We start from the raw sequence: 17,915 nt of genomic DNA, 5'->3' as shown, positions 1-17,915 counted from the left end.
TGATATGTTTTGAGAAGATTGCCTTGATTTAGAAATGTGAACATTTGTTAATCTTTGAGAGAAAAATCTGTCCCATAGCTGTTGTCAGATCACAGCTCTCAGAACCAGTTTCTAAAGGGCCAGGACCCAACTTATGCCCTCTTGTGGCTGAAATCAGTATAGTGTGCTCTTTTCCAGAAGATTGTGTTTAATTGTTCCTTTTCTCATCACCCAAATTTTAGTGTTTGTTTCTTCACTCTACAAGAGTTCTTTATTATTTGGTCCCTTTTTAAAAATGTAAATTTCTAAAACACGTCTTTGTAAATTTAAGGTGGAATTTCAGTGTTGGCCACTTTGAACTTCGGTATATTCCAGACATGGAAACTAGAGCCGGATTTATTGAAAGCACCTTAAAGCCCAGTGGAAACAAAGAACAGTCTAAAATTATTTCAGACGTGGAAGAGCAGGAAGCTGTCATGATGGATACAGTGATAAAGGTCTCCGTTGCAGATTGGAAAGTTATGGCGTTTAATAAGAAGGGAGGACACCTGGAGTGGGAATACCAGGTACCTAGAACCGCTGAGAATTTATGAATGTGTTTCTTTCCTTCTCAGTCTGACCAGACACGTTGGGTAAGGGGAGGTGACTGCCATTTTGCAATTTTTCAACTTGTTCTCTGTGCTCTAAGAAATTTGTGATTTTACATCGGTTAGAATGTGAAAGTTGCTCAGTTGTATTTGATTCTTGGACTATACTATACAGTGACCCCATGGACTATACAGTCCTTGGAATTCTCCAGGCCAGAATACTGGAGTGGGTAGCCTTTCCCTTCTCCAGGAGATCTTCCCAACCCAGGGATTGAATCCAGGTCTCCTGCATTGCAGGTGGATTCTTTACCAGCTGAGCCACAAGGGAAGCCCTCTGTTAGAATGTGGCTATTATGAAAAAGACAGAAGATAGCTAGCAAGTGTGGGTGAGGTGAACAGCTTATAGCAGCGTTTCTTTGACCTAGATGTTATGGGAAACAGCATGGAGGATCCTTATAATATTAAACAGAAGTGAAGAGTTGATCTTAAATGTTCTTACAACACACATACAAAGTAACTATGAAATGATGGCTATATCAGCTTGATTGTGCTAATTATTTCACAGTGTGTACATGTACCAAAATATCATACTCTATACGATAAATGGCTTCCCATGTAGCTCAGTGGTATAGACCCGTCTGCCATGCAAAAGACACAGATTCAATCCCTGGGTCGGGAAGATCCTAGAGAAATCCTGGGTCTAGGAAGATCTTCTTCCTAGAGAAGGAAATGGCAACCCCCACCAGTATTCTTGCCTGGGAAATTCCGTGGAGAGAGAATCCTGGCAGGCTATAGCCCATGGGGTCACAAAAGAGTTGGACATGACTTAGCAACTAAACAACAATATCATAAGTACATACATTTTTATTTGTCAATTATACCTCAATAAAGCTGAACAATAACAAAAAAGCTGGAAAATGAAAAAATTTTAAATAAATCTGTGTCTTTAAATGGTATTTCAGGAGTTGGGATACATATAAATACTGCTTGAAGATATTTAAATTTTCTTTTCCTTTTGTTGTTTGTTTAGTTTTGTACTCCCATTGCATCTGCCTGGTTGGTTAAGGATGGCAAAGTCATTCCCATCAGTCTTTTTGATGATACAAGTTACGCGCCCAATGATGGAGTTTTAGAAGATGAAGAAGATATTGTAGAAGCTGCCCGGGGAGCCACAGAAAACAGTGTTTACTTGGGTGAGTGGATGTCTCTTAGCTCGAGATAGTGCATGTTGAATCCAGGTTTTATTTCTACATGGTCTCTCCCTACTTCAGGTGTGCCTATAGGAGTTTTAATTTCTTAGTACATTCTCTGGCCTTAAGATTTATACTTTGATTTCTGTTCTGCAGTGTTTTCTCATTCTTTCAGTTTTGAAACTTCTAATTACCATAGTGTATTCTTTTTCTCTGAGACCTTTATTTAAAATGCTTAACAGTGTTGCCATTACATAGCATGGTTTCATGTTACTTATGTATTCTCAAAGTCTAAAACTTTTTACATTTGTATTTGTATCCCTATCAACTTGCACCCTCTTAAAGATTATATTTAGTTTTTTCTATATGAGATGGCTGGATGGCATCACTGACTCAATGGATGTGAGTCTGAGTGAACTCTGGAAGTTGGTGATGGACAGGGAGGCCTGGCATGCTGCAATTCATGGGGTCACAAAGAGTCGGACACGACTGAGCGACTGAACTGAACTGATACATCTATACAGCTTATCTGAAAAATTAAAACAAAATTCTTGTGTGCTACTGGGCAATTGAAAGCCTTTAATATAATACATTTTGAAGACCCTAAAATCTAATTATTTGAACTAATTTTGTGGCCAAATTCTCATAAAATTCTTTTAGCGCTATCAATGTGCTACCCACCCCTCAATCTCAGTGAAATGCAAGAATTTGAAAGAGTAACATGTCACACACATGATATGACAGTATTTAATTGAATTGTTAGTATCTTGTGAATGATAGGTGTTTAGGTTTTCTTAAAGAAAAGGTTACTTCATCTAAGCTATTAGTTTCCTAAGATTACAATTATTTCTTTCAGTTTTCCTGCCAGAGGGGTTTTCCAGTTTTTACCAAAGATTATTCAGTGAGAAACATTGTAACGTGTACATAACTTTCCTGCCCTGTTTTTGTTGAATAACCTTTGGGTCAAATTTGAGTGCTTCAGGCATGAGTCTTTGAAAAGAGCTGTGTAGCACATGAATAAATAACTGAAATTCGTCTGATTTTATTAAATCAAAATGAACCTTTTTGGAAAAAAAAATCATTGGCACTTGATTCTAAATGTAATTGACAGGGTTCTGGTTGATTTAGGAATGTACAGAGGCCAGCTGTATCTGCAGTCATCAGTCAGAATTTCAGAAAAGTTTCCTACGAGTCCCAAGGCCTTGGAATCTGTCAATAGTGAAAATGCTATTATTCCTTTGCCAACCATCAAATGGAAACCTCTAATTCGTAAGTGAACTGTGAACTTTTATAAATGTTATTAAGATGTTCAGAGGCCTGATCATGACTGTCTTTGCCCTAGTTTTGAGTATCACGAGGATCACAACTATTATATACTCTGTACTTTCTAATGGCCCTCCTAATGGCTCAGCAGGTAAAGAACCTGCCTGCCAATGCAGACAGGTTCACTCACTGTGTCAGGAAAATCCCCTGGAGGAGGAAATCGCTACCCACTCCAGTATTCTTGCCTGGAGAACCCCATGGATAGAGGAGCCTGGTGGGCTATAGTCCTTGGGATCGCAAAGAGTAGGACACTACTGAGCACACATGCTCGTACTTTCTAATAAATGGGGAAGGTATTTCAGAAGTTAATGAATTTTAATTATCATTTACAACATGATTTCATCGAAGCAACAGCTGCTTCTGTAGAAATCAGTGTTAATAAAATGTTTCTCTAGACAGGTTAGAAAAATTTTTAATCATTCTCTGACCATGCCTTGGTATCATTTAGTTTATATTTATGTTAAGAATATTTGTGAAACATTATCTGGCTATCACATCATATTCTTTGAGACACTCAAATGAATTGAATTCAAATATTAAGCCATCTATTTTCTTCGGCTGTCTTTCTGTACCTTGTATATGTTTTTTTATCACATACACCACATCAGATTTTAATGACTTGTATAAATGATTCATCTTCTCTACAAGACTGCTTTTCAAGGGAAAAAATCTTGGGCCATTGTTTGACTAACATATTTAAACTGAACTGTGGTTGAATATCTGTGTTTTGAATGAATGAGGCATGCATATTTTCATTAAAATCATAACAGTGAAGATTTCACCGTTTTCTTTTAGATTCTCCTTCTAGAACTCCTGTCTTGGTGGGCTCTGATGAATTTGACAAATGTCTTAGTAATGATAAGTTTTCTCACGAAGAGTACAGTAATGGTGCGCTTTCAATCTTGCAGTATCCTTACGGTAAGTGTGATTACCTTTGAACTGAAAATGGTGTCTGACTCTTCTATTTATTTTAGTTTATTAATTTGAAATTAATTAATAGAATTCAAATGCAGGGTAATCAGTTGGAGGGTAAAAAATAAAATATCTTGGGAAGCAAAAGTTGTATATGGTGGCCAAGGTTCCAGAGACTGTTTGCAGGGGTTTTGTCACATGCTAGATTGGACACACCTAACTTACCTATGTCTCTATTCCTTCATCTGTAAAACAAAGATATGATAATCCTATATATCTACTTATCGAATTGTTCTAAGGTCTAAATGAAATAATGTAGTCTTTTTTTGTTTTGACATGTACACACTGCTATATTTATTTATTTTAAAAAATGTATTTGTTTTTGGCTGCCCTGGGTCTTCATTGCTGCATGTGGGCTTTCTCTAGTTAGGCAGAGCAGGGGCTTCCCACCATGAGTACGCAAGGGCTTCTCATTGTGTTGGCTTCTCTTGTTGCAGGGCACAGGCTCTAGGGCACGAGGGCTTCAACAGTTCTGGTGCCCGGGCTCATTAGTTGTGGCTTGTGGGACCTAAAGCATACAGGCTTCAGTAATTGTGGCTCAATGGTTGTGACTGAACAGGCTCTGGAACACAGTTGTGGCACATGGGCTTAGATACCCCTCAGCATGTGGAATCTTCCCAGACCAGGGATTAAACCCAGGTCCCCTGAACTTGCCAGATGGATTCTTATCCAGTGCTCCACCAGGGAAATCCAATAATGCTTAGTCTTAATTAGCACCAAGTCTGGCAAATAGTAAATGTTCAGTAAGCATTAGTTCTTGCTATTACCTCTTATTTAATGATCAGCTTATATAATGTAGTCTATGTAATATCCATCTGTATAGTGAAAATAGATGTTTCCCATAAGAGCTATGTGAAAATGCTATACAATGGGATTATTTTAATTTTGTTTTAAGACAAGGAAAATTAGCATGGAAGTCAAAAATAGGTGAAATTTGGCATGCAACACATTCCTGTTTATTTAGGAAAGTGAAAGTAAAGTCGCTCAGTTGTGTCCAACTCTTTGCAACCCCATGGACTGTAGCCTACCAGGTTCCTCTGTCCATGGGATTTTTCAGGGAAGAATACTGGAGTGGGTTGCCATTTCCTTCTCCAGGAGATCTTCCCGACCCAGGGATTGAACCCAGGTCTCCCGCATTGTAGGCAGACGCTTTACCATCTGAGCCACTGGGAAAGCTGGGTATATTCAGATATGAAAGTTGAACATCTTTTGAACAGTTGAACATTAAAAAAAAAAAATCCTCAAATCTGTATTAGGCAAAAACATAGGCTCCTCATCAGTTAGTTACCCTAGATGGTAGAACTGGGAGGTTATTGTAGAATTTAAATTGATTTCGTTAAAAAAAAAAACAAAACAGAACAAGGTGCTAAAGTCTGTTATTGATCAACATAGAACGCAAAAGAGAATTGTGTAATCTGCCCATACTGTGTAAAACAGAAGTTAAAAAGAAAGCTGCTTTCTAGGACAGACTCATTTTGACAGCCTGAAATGAACCAGAGAGCACAGTGGAAATGTTTTCCTTTCCTTGTGAAGAACGAGTCATGCTAAAATTTGGTATTTTGGTATTTTGTTGGGGCTAAATGAAAGGAAAGTTTAAAATTCTTGAAGGAAGTTTGAATACTAATTTTATTTTCCACTTAAAGGATTGAATTATTAATGAGAAAATGAATAAGAGTTTTTTTTTAGTCTAATTATTATTCAGTAGAAAGAAAATGTATGGTGTTATGGAATAAAGAAAAATATATCTGTGTAGAAGGAAGAAAAAGCACGGTAAATGAGGCTGTGGAAATTTGCTAAAGAGATGATATTTTAAAAAAAGGAATTGAAAGTGTTATAAGTCATAGGAAATTAGATAATTATTAGCAATTAATGGTGGAACTATATTGGTTTATCTTTTTAAAGAAACCCACTTCTAATGTTTATTTTTTTGAAGATAATGGTTATTATCTGCCATACTATAAGAGGGAAAGAAACAAACGGAGCACGCAGATCACGGTCAGATTTCTTGACAACCCGAATTACAAGAACATCCGCAAGAAGGACCCTGTTCTTCTCTTACACTGGTGGAAAGAAATAGTTGGAACCATCGTGTTTTGTATTGTAGCAACAACTTTCATTGTACGCAGACTCTTCCATCCTCATCCTCACAGAGTAAGACATTTTTTGGAATCTCATTTATTTCAAAGTGTTGGGACTGTAGAAAACTTTATATGTGTGTGTGTGCGTGCACACATGCCCATGTGCTGGGCAAAGGGTACATTTCCTTAAATTTCACCCTGAAATCACTGTTGCCTATATTTTTGTTTCCACGTGCTTATCACCCCTCCTTCACTCTTCAACCCTGGCTCCACCCTGATCATTTCCCTTCCCTTTGACAAAGAAAATGCTGTTGTTTTGTGTTCTTCTAATACATTTTTTCAGTATTGTTTGTTCTTCCATGTTATTTTACAGCCTAATATTGTTAGCTAACTTCAGTTCAGCTTTTGTACTGAGAGTGATTTCTTTTCCCCCACCTCTTCAGCAAAGGAAGGAATCTGAAACTCAGTGTCAAACTGAAAATAAATATGATGCTGTCAGTAGAGAAGCTAATGACAGTAGCTGGAATGACATAAAAAATTCTGGATACGTGTCACGGTAAGAGTCTTATGCTAAAGTGTGTGTGTGCTGTAGCTTTTGCTGGTAACTGTTCAAATCCAGAAAGGAATAGCCCTAGATATAGAGAACAAATGGATTGCCAGAATGGAGAGGAGTGGGACTGGTGAGCGAAATAGATGAAGACTAGAGTAGTTGTTCATTTGACATGTGCTCTAAACCTCCAGTTATATGGTAAATCACAGGGATATAATAGACAGTGTAAGGAATATGGTTAATGATACTGCAGTAACTGTCTATGGAAGCAGATGGTTACTAGACTTACCATGGTGATCATTTTATATTGTATACAAATGCCAAATCATTATATAGTGCGCCTGAAACTTACATATTATATGCCAACTATATTTCAATTAAAAAAGAAGAAACAACCTCTAAACTAAGATCTTGTTTAACTTTTTTTTTTTTAATGTATGTGTACTAAGTCGCTTCAGTCATGTCCAACTCTTTTTGACCTTGTGGACTGTGGCCCATCAGGCTTCTCTGTCCTTGGGATTCTCCAGGCGAGAATACTGGAGTGGGTTGCCATGCCCTCCTCCAGGGGATTTTCCAGACCCAGGGATCAAACCCTATTCTCTTATGTCTCCTTCATTGGCAGGCCTGTTCTTTACCACTAGCGCCACCTGGGAAGCCCTGAAACAGACTTATCCTTCAAATGACTTAAACTCATTCAAAGTGGCATAAAAGATGGATAGATGCATAGTGTTACAAAAGTTTAGAATTACAGCCACCATGTATGTCAATTACATCTCAGTAAAATTGAAATTAAAAAAAGAATTATGGCCATCAAATTGAGTTGTTATTCAGATAACTTAGTTATTGAGGGTTTACCATGTATTGGGCTTGACATTAATTGATAATTATTACATTACTAAAATATGATATAAATAATAATGTTAATTATTATATTATTAGAGTATGATGTAAATCTCCTGTGTTACTTTATCCTCATTTATCTTATCCTTGTTCTGTCTAAAATAAAAAGCAGAAAAATGGGAGAAATACACCAATAGAATAGATCATTGTTAAAAGCATAAAAAAGAGATTGGTTACTTAAAAAGCAGCCAATTCAAATAATTTGAAAGTAAAATATAAGTAGAGAATCTGTCAGCAGATCTGTCAGGTGTACAGATTTTAATGCTTTGTGGGACTAGAAATGATGCTGTGGTTTGGTTTTCTTATTCCATGGATTATTGCTACATTTCCCCTTGGTTTTGATATTGTGCCTAGCACTTCCATAATGTGGGGACAAGGGGAAGTTCTGTATGAAACTTATTGCTTAATATCCAGGATAATAACAGCTTTATGACAGAAAAGACTGATATTTACAACTAAAATGTGTGTTATTTTGATCATCTGTGGATTTATCTAAGCTGCATTCATACTGTATCCTCAAAAATTGAGAATTGACTGTAATCAGTATGTTCTAGCAAACCATACTGGGTGACCAGCAAGTGGTAAAGGCTTTAATACCCTTGCTAATAGAGATGCTGACTTACATGTCAGTGGCCAACACCACCAGCAGGCAGGGAGGGAGAGGAGACGGGCCCACCAGCTCCATGGGCAATTCACTACCCAAGCCATTCATTGTTCATTCAACATCTATGCTGAGGAACTATGTACAGGACAGTAACTCAGGCTTTGGGGGAAATATCAATAAAAAGACTGGGCTTATCACCTGGAGGAGCTTAAAATCTGTGGAGGAAGGTGATACTAGATAAAACATATAAGAAAAAAACCCACGAGCTAAGTGACTAATCCTGACCCTGATGATTCAAGGTGTCATAAATGAGGTCACATTTTAATTAAAGCATAAATCATGAGTAAGTGACAGGTGGAGATGGAGGGTGAGTGGGGTATGATGAATAAGCATATATTTGTAAGGCTGTTCTGAAGAGAATTGGAATAATGTACTCTAAAATTGAATCAGACTTAATTTTCCTTTGATTTTATTCAGTATGAAGAGAATGCTGTTGTTTTTAAAATACCGGAGCTCTGTGTAATACCTGGTGTTTATTGAGTGCCTACTATGTTCTAAGCATCATTAAGAGCATGAACTCTGGATTTAGTCATGAATTTAAGTCCTAAGTTGGGACCTGAGTCAAGGTGATACTTAGGTTTATAGAGTCTGTAATCATGTATAGGATATGATTTTATATATAATGGATATATCTCTTTTTCAAAAGATATATCTATTTTCATGTTAGTGTTTTCTTTAATGTATAAAGATAATTCAGTTGGCCCTCCAGGAGGAGGATGTAAACTTCATGGGCTTTTGCAGTTGGGGAGATGGATTTGTACTGAATTACCTTGAGTAGGTATTTTTAGGCATACAGATTATGACTCTTCATTCTCTGGACAGTAATTGGCCCATGGAGGGTTGGGATGTATTGTCTCTCCTCCTAACACCACGCTCTAACCAGCTGAGCCAACTGCTAAATTAATATGAGTGTGCAAGTCATAAAGTAATAAACTTAGCCTTATAAGGGACACCAAAGGTAATCTAGTTCAACACTCCCTTCCGTGGCTGGAAGAATATCTTCCACAGCACACATGCATGCATTCATTTATTTATTAATTCATGCATTATTCGATAGATATTTGTTGGACCTTCTATTTGCCAAGTAAAACCAGACTATGGAAATACAGAGAGAAAAAAGAATGCTTTCCTGCAGTCAAGTCTGTTAGTCACTCAGTCCTGTCCAACTCTTTGCGACCCCATGGACTCTAGCCTGCTAGGCTCCTCTGTCCATGGGATTCTCCAGGCAAGAAGATTGAATTAGGTCTCCTGCATCGCAGGCAGTTTCTTTACTGTTTGAGCCACCAGGTAGTCAAGTCCCCTACAGTTCAGTGGCAGCGGAGAGAGAAAGCTGCATGTAAATAACTGCAAAATAGTAAGACTTAATTTAAATATTCCATGTACTGTGTGCAAAGTGCTATAAGATCATTAAGACAGGGGTCTAGGAAGGCCTTACAGAGGTGGTGAGATAAACAGAATGAATGAAGAATAGAATTTTATTAAGTCCAAATAAGTTCCCATTGGAGCCAATAGTGGAAGCAAAAGCCCTCAAGTTTGAGAAAACCTGGTGCAAGCTGACTGGAATATACAGAGCAGAGAAGCAAGGCCAGACAGTAATGGGGAAATAGGCTACAAAGTGGAGGTCTGCCTGTAAGTGCCAGATGGTGAGTTAGCTTCTGTCCAAATACCTTTGGTGATGAGCACACTGACTCCTGAGGCATCTCAGCAAATTTCAGATAGCTTTGGTTCCTAGAGAGATTTCTGGATAAAAATGTACTTAAGGGACTTTCTTGGCAGTCCATGGTTAAGACTGCATGCTTCCACTGCAGGGGGCAAGGATTTGATCCCTGGTTGCGGAACTAAGATCCCACATGCTGCATGGTGCAGCCAAAAAAAAAAAGTTACTTAAATATAATAGGACTGATTAAATCTTTTCCATAAAATATACAGGCACTGACATAAGAGTAAAATACATTTTCTACTTGAGTACAGAATGCCACAGGAGATAAAAGGTTACAGAATTAAGGATTAATTATTTTGATGGATGATGGAAAGTATTGGATAGGACAGAAGAGTTTTAAAATTGCTGTGAAAAGACAGCCTTCAGAATGGGAGAAAATAATAGCAAATGAAGCAACTGACAAAGAATTAATCTCAAAGATATACAAGCAGCTCCTGAATCTCAATTCCAGAAAAATAAACAACCCAGTCAAAAAATGGGCCAAAGAATTAAACAGACATTTCTCCAAAGAAGACATACAGATGGCTAACACACACATGAAAAGATGCTCAGCATCACTCATTATCAGAGAAATGCAAATCAAAGCCACAGTGTTGTACCATCTCACGCCAGTCAGAATGGCTGCAATCAAAAAGTCTACAAACAATAAATGCTGCAGAGGGTGTGGAGAAAAGGGTACCCTCTTACACTGTTGGTGGGAATGCAAACTAGTATAGCCACTATGGAGAACAGTGTGGAGATTCCTTAAAAAACCGGAAATAGAACTGCCATATGACCCAGCAATCCCACTGCTGGGCATACACACCGAGGAAACCAGAATTTAAAGAGATACGTGTACCCCAGTGTTCATCACAGCACTGTTTATAATAGCCAGGACATGGAAGCAACCTAGATGTCCATTGGCAGACAAATGGATAAGAAAGCTGTGGTACATATACACAATGGAATATTACTCAGCCATTAAAAAGAATACATTTGAATCAGTTCTAATGAGGTGGATGAAACTGGAGCCTATTATACAGAGTGAAGTAAGCCAGAAAGAAAAACACCAATACAGTATACTAACGCATATATATGGAATTTAGAAAGATGGTAACGATGACCCTATATGAAAGACAGCAAAAAAGACACAGATGTATAGAACAGTCTTTTGGACTCTGTGGGAGAGAGCGAGGGTGGGATGATTTGAGAGAGTAGCATTGAAATGTGCATATTATTATATGTGAAACAGATTAGAGTCCAGGTTCGATGCATGAGACAGGGTGCTCAGGGCTGGTGCACTGGGATGACCCTGAGGGATGGGACGGGGAGAAAGGTGGGAGGGGAGTTGGGGAACACATGTACACCCATGGCTTATTCATGGTAATGTATGGCAAAAACCACTACAATATTCTAAAGTAATTAGCCTCAAATTAAATAAATTAAGAAAAAAATTGCTGTAAGAATAAATGATTAATAAGTGATTCCCCATGAAGCAGAAGCTTTTTAACTTTTTATAAATTTCCCAAGGAAAAAATTAAAATGTGTTTGCTTCATTTATACAAATAGAAAAGCAAAGAAAGCTAAATAAGAATTTATTTACAGTCTATTAAGATAATTTCTAGATTTAGTTTATATAAAGCAAAATTTAAAACTATTGCAAACTTTTAGAAATTTACTTTTTTTTTTTAGGTATCTAACAGACTTTGAACCAATTCAGTGCATGGGCCGTGGGGGGTTTGGAGTTGTCTTTGAAGCTAGAAACAAGGTTGATGACTGCAATTATGCTATCAAGAGAATCCGTCTCCCCAACAGGTAATGGATGATACTTTTAGTAAACTTGGAGTTGGAACTGTATTATCTAATCTCATAGGCAATATGTCCTTCTTACTGTACCCCATAGAGACTATAGAAAACATAGTTTCTGAATCTTATGTCCTAAGTGCCACCAGGTAATCAGCTCTTTTAAAAATATCATCTACTCTGACCGCTTTGTATCCTCTTAAAAAATATGCCCTGTTTTTGATTCTTAACAACTCAGGGCATTCCCACAGTGAATTTCGATAACTACAAACTTCTAGTACATATCACCATTGAAAAATAATCTATATTTATTGTGGAAAATAAGAAATAGTATTAAAATAAAGACCAATCCATGTCTGCTCTACCCAGTAATAAAGACTTTTAACATTTTAGGGTATTTTCTTTTGATTTTTTTACTGGTCATAAATTTACCTCATTGGTAGCACAGTTATCAATATAATACAGTGTATCTATTGCTTCCTTTGTTGTGTGCTCAGTATTTTCCTTGAAATTAAGGGTTTGTTATTGAAATGCTAAAATATTTTGAAGATGTTTTATGCCTGGATAATAGTCCAACGAATACTTGTACCATATCTTATTTAACTGTTTGCTGTTATTAAATACTTAGGTTTCCCATTTGTTGAAATTAAAAATAACTTTGCAGTGTTCGTCTTTTATAGAAAATTTTGATCACATCTATTTCCTTAGGATAGATTCCTGAAAATAGAATTTTGGGCTAAAAACGTGTGCTGCTTAAAATGATTGGCTTTCAGATACCTTTCTTGCCATCTATTGTGGACGCCTCCTGTGGGTTCTTTTCTTTAAATAATGAATTTATTTACTTTTGGCTGTGCTGGGTCTTTGTTGCTGCACGAGGGCGTTCTTTAGATGTGGCGAGCAGGGGACTTCTGTTCCTGCGCAGCACGGGCTCTAGGGCACATGGGTTCAATAGTTGTGGTGCACAGGCTCAGTTGCTCCAGCCGGGCATCTGGGATCTTCCTGGACCAGGGGCCAAACCTGTGTCCCCTGCATTGGCAGGTGGATTCTTAACCAGGGACCGCCAGGGACATCCTCTCCTTTGGATTCTTGATTAAACGTTCACTAATTGCTGGACTGTCATTCTAATGAATAGTTAAACGTGCTGTCCAACAGATAGAGACACAGGAATGAGACGGTCTGAGTGAGACAGGCTGGAACCTGGGACCCTTTGCTGCGATGCTTGCACCTGGACACACTTCTCCTCAAGCAACAAAATACAAAGAAACTATTAATACATAGGACTAATAAATAGTGCATGCATGTGCAGTTGTGACGAATTGTGGACAAAAGATACAAAGAGATCAAAAAACCCAACTGCCTCTTTTGAAGATCCTGGAGCAAGAGCAGGGTACTGCGCATGCCCTCTGCACACAACACCACCTAAGGGGTGGGCAGACCACCTAAGCCACCCCTCTGGCACAACCCCTGGACGCATGCCTACACTCACCCCATGTAAGGAACCAACTTGCTCCTCCTCGGGCAGTGAGTGAGCAAGGGAACCTGTTGTTTATTCTCGCTGCCCCTGCTATAGCAGGGGCCCCCGTAAAGCCTTGCCTGAATTTCTTATCTGGCTTCTGATCAATTTCTATTGATTAAGGAAGCCAAGAACCCTGGTTGGTAACATGAGTGCTTTGATATATAATTTTCTTTTCTTTGGTATATAATTTTTGAGTAGTTTAAATATTCCTATATATTAGGCTCTGGATAGGATGTAAAATTAAGAAAGGCTTCTGCCCTCCAGACCCTGTAACTATTTGAGGCCCTTGTATATGTACTCAAATAACTGCAAAGCGAGTGAGATTATCACCCATGGCTTAGCTTAGTAAATAGGTTCTCATGAGGAAAGCACAGATGTAGCCAAAAAGCAGTCAAGGAAAGCAAGCCTTATGATGGTGGTGATGTCTGTACCATGTTCAAGGGGAGCCTGTCCCTTGGTGGACACACGTAGGGGAAGGACAGCCAAATGCACTGAATGGGCTGAGCGTAGTCTCTAGGCAAACACTCGCAGAGGTGTAAAGATTAGTAAGGATTCTGGCAGGAGTGAAGCAAGGGTAAAAATGGAGGGGTAGGACTTCCCTGGTGAACGAGTGGTTAAGACTCCATGCTTCCACTGCTCAGGGCATGGGTTTGATCCCTGGTCAGAGAACTAAGGTCCTGTAAGCTTTGCAGCATGGCCAAAAAAATGGAGGAGAGTATGGAAGAAAGATGGGAAAAGTGGCTTCCAGCACCTGAAATGCCAGGCAAGGAGTTTAGATTTTATTCCATAGACAGTCAACTTTGTGCCTTTGAGCAGAAGAAGGACATGATCAAAGTGGAGGTGGTATGTAGTAAGAGACAAGCATGTAAGCATGTTCAGTAGATTTTTTTTTTTAGAAGTTCAATCCTAAGATGCAGAGCATTAGTGCAGCCAAGTAGAGACAGATGAGGAAGGAATTGTTCAGTCGCTCACTCGCATCCAACTCTGTGGCACCCCATAAACTGCAGCACAACAGGCTTCCCTGTCCTTCACTGTCTCCCAAAGTTTGCTCAAACTCATGTCCATTGAGTCAGTGATGCCATCCAACCATCTCATCCTCTGTCGCCCCCTTCTCCTCCTGCCTCAGTCTTTTCCAGCATCAGGGTCTTTTCCAATGAGTAGGCTCTTCAAATCAGGTGGCCAAAGGATTGGGGCTTCAGCATCAGTCCTTCCAGTGAATATTCAGGGTTGATTTCTTTTCGAATTGACTAGTTTGATCTCCTTGCAGTCCAAGGGACCCTCAAGAGTCTTCTCCAGCACCACAGTTCAAAAGCATCAATTCTTCCACACTAAGTCTTTTTATGATCCAACTCTCACATCTGTATATGACTACTGGTAAAGCTATAGCTTTGACTATATGGACCTTTGTCAGCAAAATGATGTCTCTGCTTTTTAAGTGCTTTCTAGGTTTGTCATAGCTTTTCTTCTAAGGAGCAAGCATCTTTTAATTTCATGAGTCCATTCACCACCACAGTGATTTTGGAGCCCAAGAAAATAAAGTCTGTCACTGTTTCCATTGTTCCCCCATCTGTTCTCCAAGTGAGGAAGAAATGAGTGTCAGGAATTAAAAGGAGGAGCTGATAGGATTTGGTCACTGAATGTGAAGAATTCAGAAATCTATTGGAATTTTCAGGGCAGGACCATTAACAGTAATAAAGCCCAGCGAGAAAAGTGGGAGTAGCTGACTCTTAGGGAGGGAAGAGGATATAACATATTCATTAATATTATGTTGTTTCAGGTGATGGTGGAATCCCTTGAATGTGAGCTTAGATCCATCAGAAAAGGTGTCAGAGCAGATCAACTCCAGATGCTTTTCTGGCTAAACATTACTGCCGTGATATTCAGTGAAAGTGAAAGTGTTAGTCACGCAGTCATGTCCTACTCTTTGCGACCCCATGGACTGTAGCCTGCCAGGCTCCACTGTCCATGGAATTCTCCAGGCAAGAATACTGGAGTGGGTTGCCATTCCCTTCTCCAGGGGATCTTCCTGACCCAGGAATCAAAGCTGGATCTCCTTTGTTGCAGGCGGATTCCTTACCGTATGAGCCACCAGAGAAGCCTGAGGCTTTAAACAGAGAAGGACACACATACAAGCCTTTTGGATTCTTGCGTATACCTTGTCAGGGTGCTTCTTCTCTGTCTTCCAGAGCTGCCAGGCTGAGCCCTCTTTTCTGAATACTTCACTTCCACCTCTTCATCTCCCTATTAAGGAATGAGCATTAAGCAATTACCTTTAAGGGTCTGTAGTCATTCATTTTTCGTCAGTTAAGAACTCTTTATTTGAGTGGATGGGTACACTTGTAGCACTTATTTCTAGAAGAGAAAATAAATACTATACATTTTTTTTTAATACAACACTTTGTTGGTTTTTAGAATTATGCTACTAGGCTGATTTTTCTGTTTCTGATTTTTAGAGTCAAGCAAGAATTCTTTTCTTAGTATTTTGCACTGTTGGATATAACTGCTTCTTCAGAGCAACCTTCAGTGTCTTCTTTGTTTCTCTGTTTCAGGGAACTGGCTCGGGAGAAGGTAATGCGAGAAGTGAAAGCCTTAGCCAAGCTTGAACACCCAGGAATTGTGAGATATTTCAATGCTTGGTTGGAAGCGCCACCAGAAAAGTGGCAAGAAAAAATGGATGAAATTTGGCTGAAAGATGACAGGTAACTTGGTTTGACATAGACTTAAAAATGAGTGTTTCTTTCAGGTTAGTCTTTGATTTACATGAATAAAATATCCTTTCTATTACTATAACTTTAGAGGTTGGTTTTTTTTTTCAACAAAAGAATAGCACATTACTGATTCTGTTATCATGTTTTAGAATCTTCTTTAGTTACTTAAGTTGGTTTAGTTTTTAGAACATGAACTTTTTTTTCCCTTTGTTTGTCCAGAACGTGAATTTCTAAACTCGTTGGTAGATAGGGCTCTATGATTTATAATTCACTGAGGGATTTACAGTAGCCTTTCTCAATGAGAGACACTGTCTGACTTTTGTCTCCATTTTTTATTTTCAATTTTCATTTAGTTTCTTAGGACTGATGGTTAGCAATTTTACAACTCCTTTCTGAAGTAGTTTTAAACTACTTGCATTTAAAAATATATGAACTCAGGCAACCTGTAGATAATTCCTATGTTAAATATGCTATTCCCTAGGAGAGAAGGTCCTTTTAAAAACTACTAAATAAAAAGAAAAAGGAAACATGTTACTTACCAAAGGGCTGGAGTAAAAATAGACTACTTACTCAATAGCATGAGTACATGCGTGTGTGCAAACACGTGCGTACTCAGTTGTGTCCGACTCTGTGACCCAGTGGACTGTAGCCCACCAGGTTCCTACATCCGTGGAATTTTCCAGGGAAGAATACTGGAGTGGAATTTCCTCCTCCAAGGGATATTCCCCACCCAGGGATCAAACCTATATCTCCTGTGTCTCCTGCATTGGCAGGTGGATTCTTTACCACTGAGCCACCTAGGAAGCCTACTTACTAAGTAGACTACTTAGCTACTAAATAAACTACATTGTATTCAGCTGGAATAAAATTTCTGCCTAAAAGTACCTAACACAGCCCTAGGTCCACATGAGGTACCTAGTTAGCTACAGTGACCATTGTCTATAGCCCAACCACAGAAGGACCAGGAGAAGTGGCTCTGTATGTCAAGCCCTGATTTGGATGGGGGCTTCCAAATCACAGGTACTGAGGGTTCCTGGCCTTGATCTTCCTTTGTGCCTTGTGTTTTACATAGAACCTGGCTGCTCTGGGCATGACAGTCCCAGATAACAGTTTCTGGTATGAAATCAAGCTTTCCAATTAAGGAATGGCCCGACTGATCTTTGTCTCCTGTGGCATGTTTTCATTGAATTTCTGTGTCCTCCTTTGGTAACTGGCTTTATTATAGTTGAAGCTTTGGAAGCAAAGGGTGTAGTTACAACATTGTAAGTCAGCTATACCTCAATAAAAATAAATCAATAGAGGGTAGGAGGGAGGCTCAAGAAGGAGGGCATATATGTATACTTATAGCTGATTCATGTTGTACAGCATGCATGCTAAGTCGCTTCAGTGTGTCAGACTCTGCAACCCTATGAACCGTGGCCCGCCAGGCTCCTCCCTCCATGGTATTCTCCAGGCAAGAGTACCGGAATGGGCTGCCATGCCCTCCTCCAGGGGATCTTCCCGACCCAGGGATCAACCCCACGTCTCTTAAATCTCCTGCATTACCACTAGTGCCACTTGGGAAGAACATAACATTGTAAAACAATTGTACTTCAGTAAAAAAATAAATTTAAAAAAAGATACTCTAAAAAAATTTAATAAACAAGCAGACAGAGGATGTAGTTCATGCAATTTAATCTGCACATGTTCACTCTTGTGCCTTTTACTTCTCCCATTCTTAGCACAGACTGGCCGCTCAGCTCTCCTAGTCCCGTGGACGCGCCTTCTGTTAAAATACGCAGAATGGATCCTTTCTCTACAAAGGAATGTATTGAAATCATAGCTCCTTCGCCACACAGCAGCAGGTCTTTTTCAGTTGGGATTTCTTGCAGCCAGACCAGTTCATCCGAGAGCCAGTTCTCTCCGCTGGAGTTTTCCAGGATGGACCACGGAAATGTGAGCAAGTC

The 17,915-nt window shown here is 39.0% G+C and overlaps 1 protein-coding gene across 1 annotated transcript in view; it reads left to right on the top strand.

The window, feature by feature from the left end:
• EIF2AK3 (eukaryotic translation initiation factor 2-alpha kinase 3) overlaps positions 1–17,915 on the top strand; it is an 81,274-nt gene that overhangs the window by 45,865 nt on the left and 17,494 nt on the right. The window contains exons 6-14 of the mRNA XM_010834127.1: positions 311–545; positions 1,597–1,759; positions 2,885–3,025; positions 3,875–3,997; positions 5,985–6,202; positions 6,573–6,685; positions 11,635–11,757; positions 15,811–15,960; positions 17,691–17,911. Coding sequence (XP_010832429.1) covers positions 311–545; positions 1,597–1,759; positions 2,885–3,025; positions 3,875–3,997; positions 5,985–6,202; positions 6,573–6,685; positions 11,635–11,757; positions 15,811–15,960; positions 17,691–17,911 — 1,487 coding nt within the window. The remainder of the gene's footprint in view (positions 1–310; positions 546–1,596; positions 1,760–2,884; positions 3,026–3,874; positions 3,998–5,984; positions 6,203–6,572; positions 6,686–11,634; positions 11,758–15,810; positions 15,961–17,690; positions 17,912–17,915) is intronic.

Source organism: Bison bison, unplaced genomic scaffold (assembly GCF_000754665.1).
Source record: "Bison bison bison isolate TAMUID 2011002044 unplaced genomic scaffold, Bison_UMD1.0 scf7180017864020, whole genome shotgun sequence".
NCBI classification, from domain to species: Eukaryota; Metazoa; Chordata; class Mammalia; order Artiodactyla; family Bovidae; genus Bison; species Bison bison.
The sequence above is the reverse complement of the archived record's forward strand: the minus strand, read 5'-3'. Positions and strand labels throughout refer to the sequence as shown.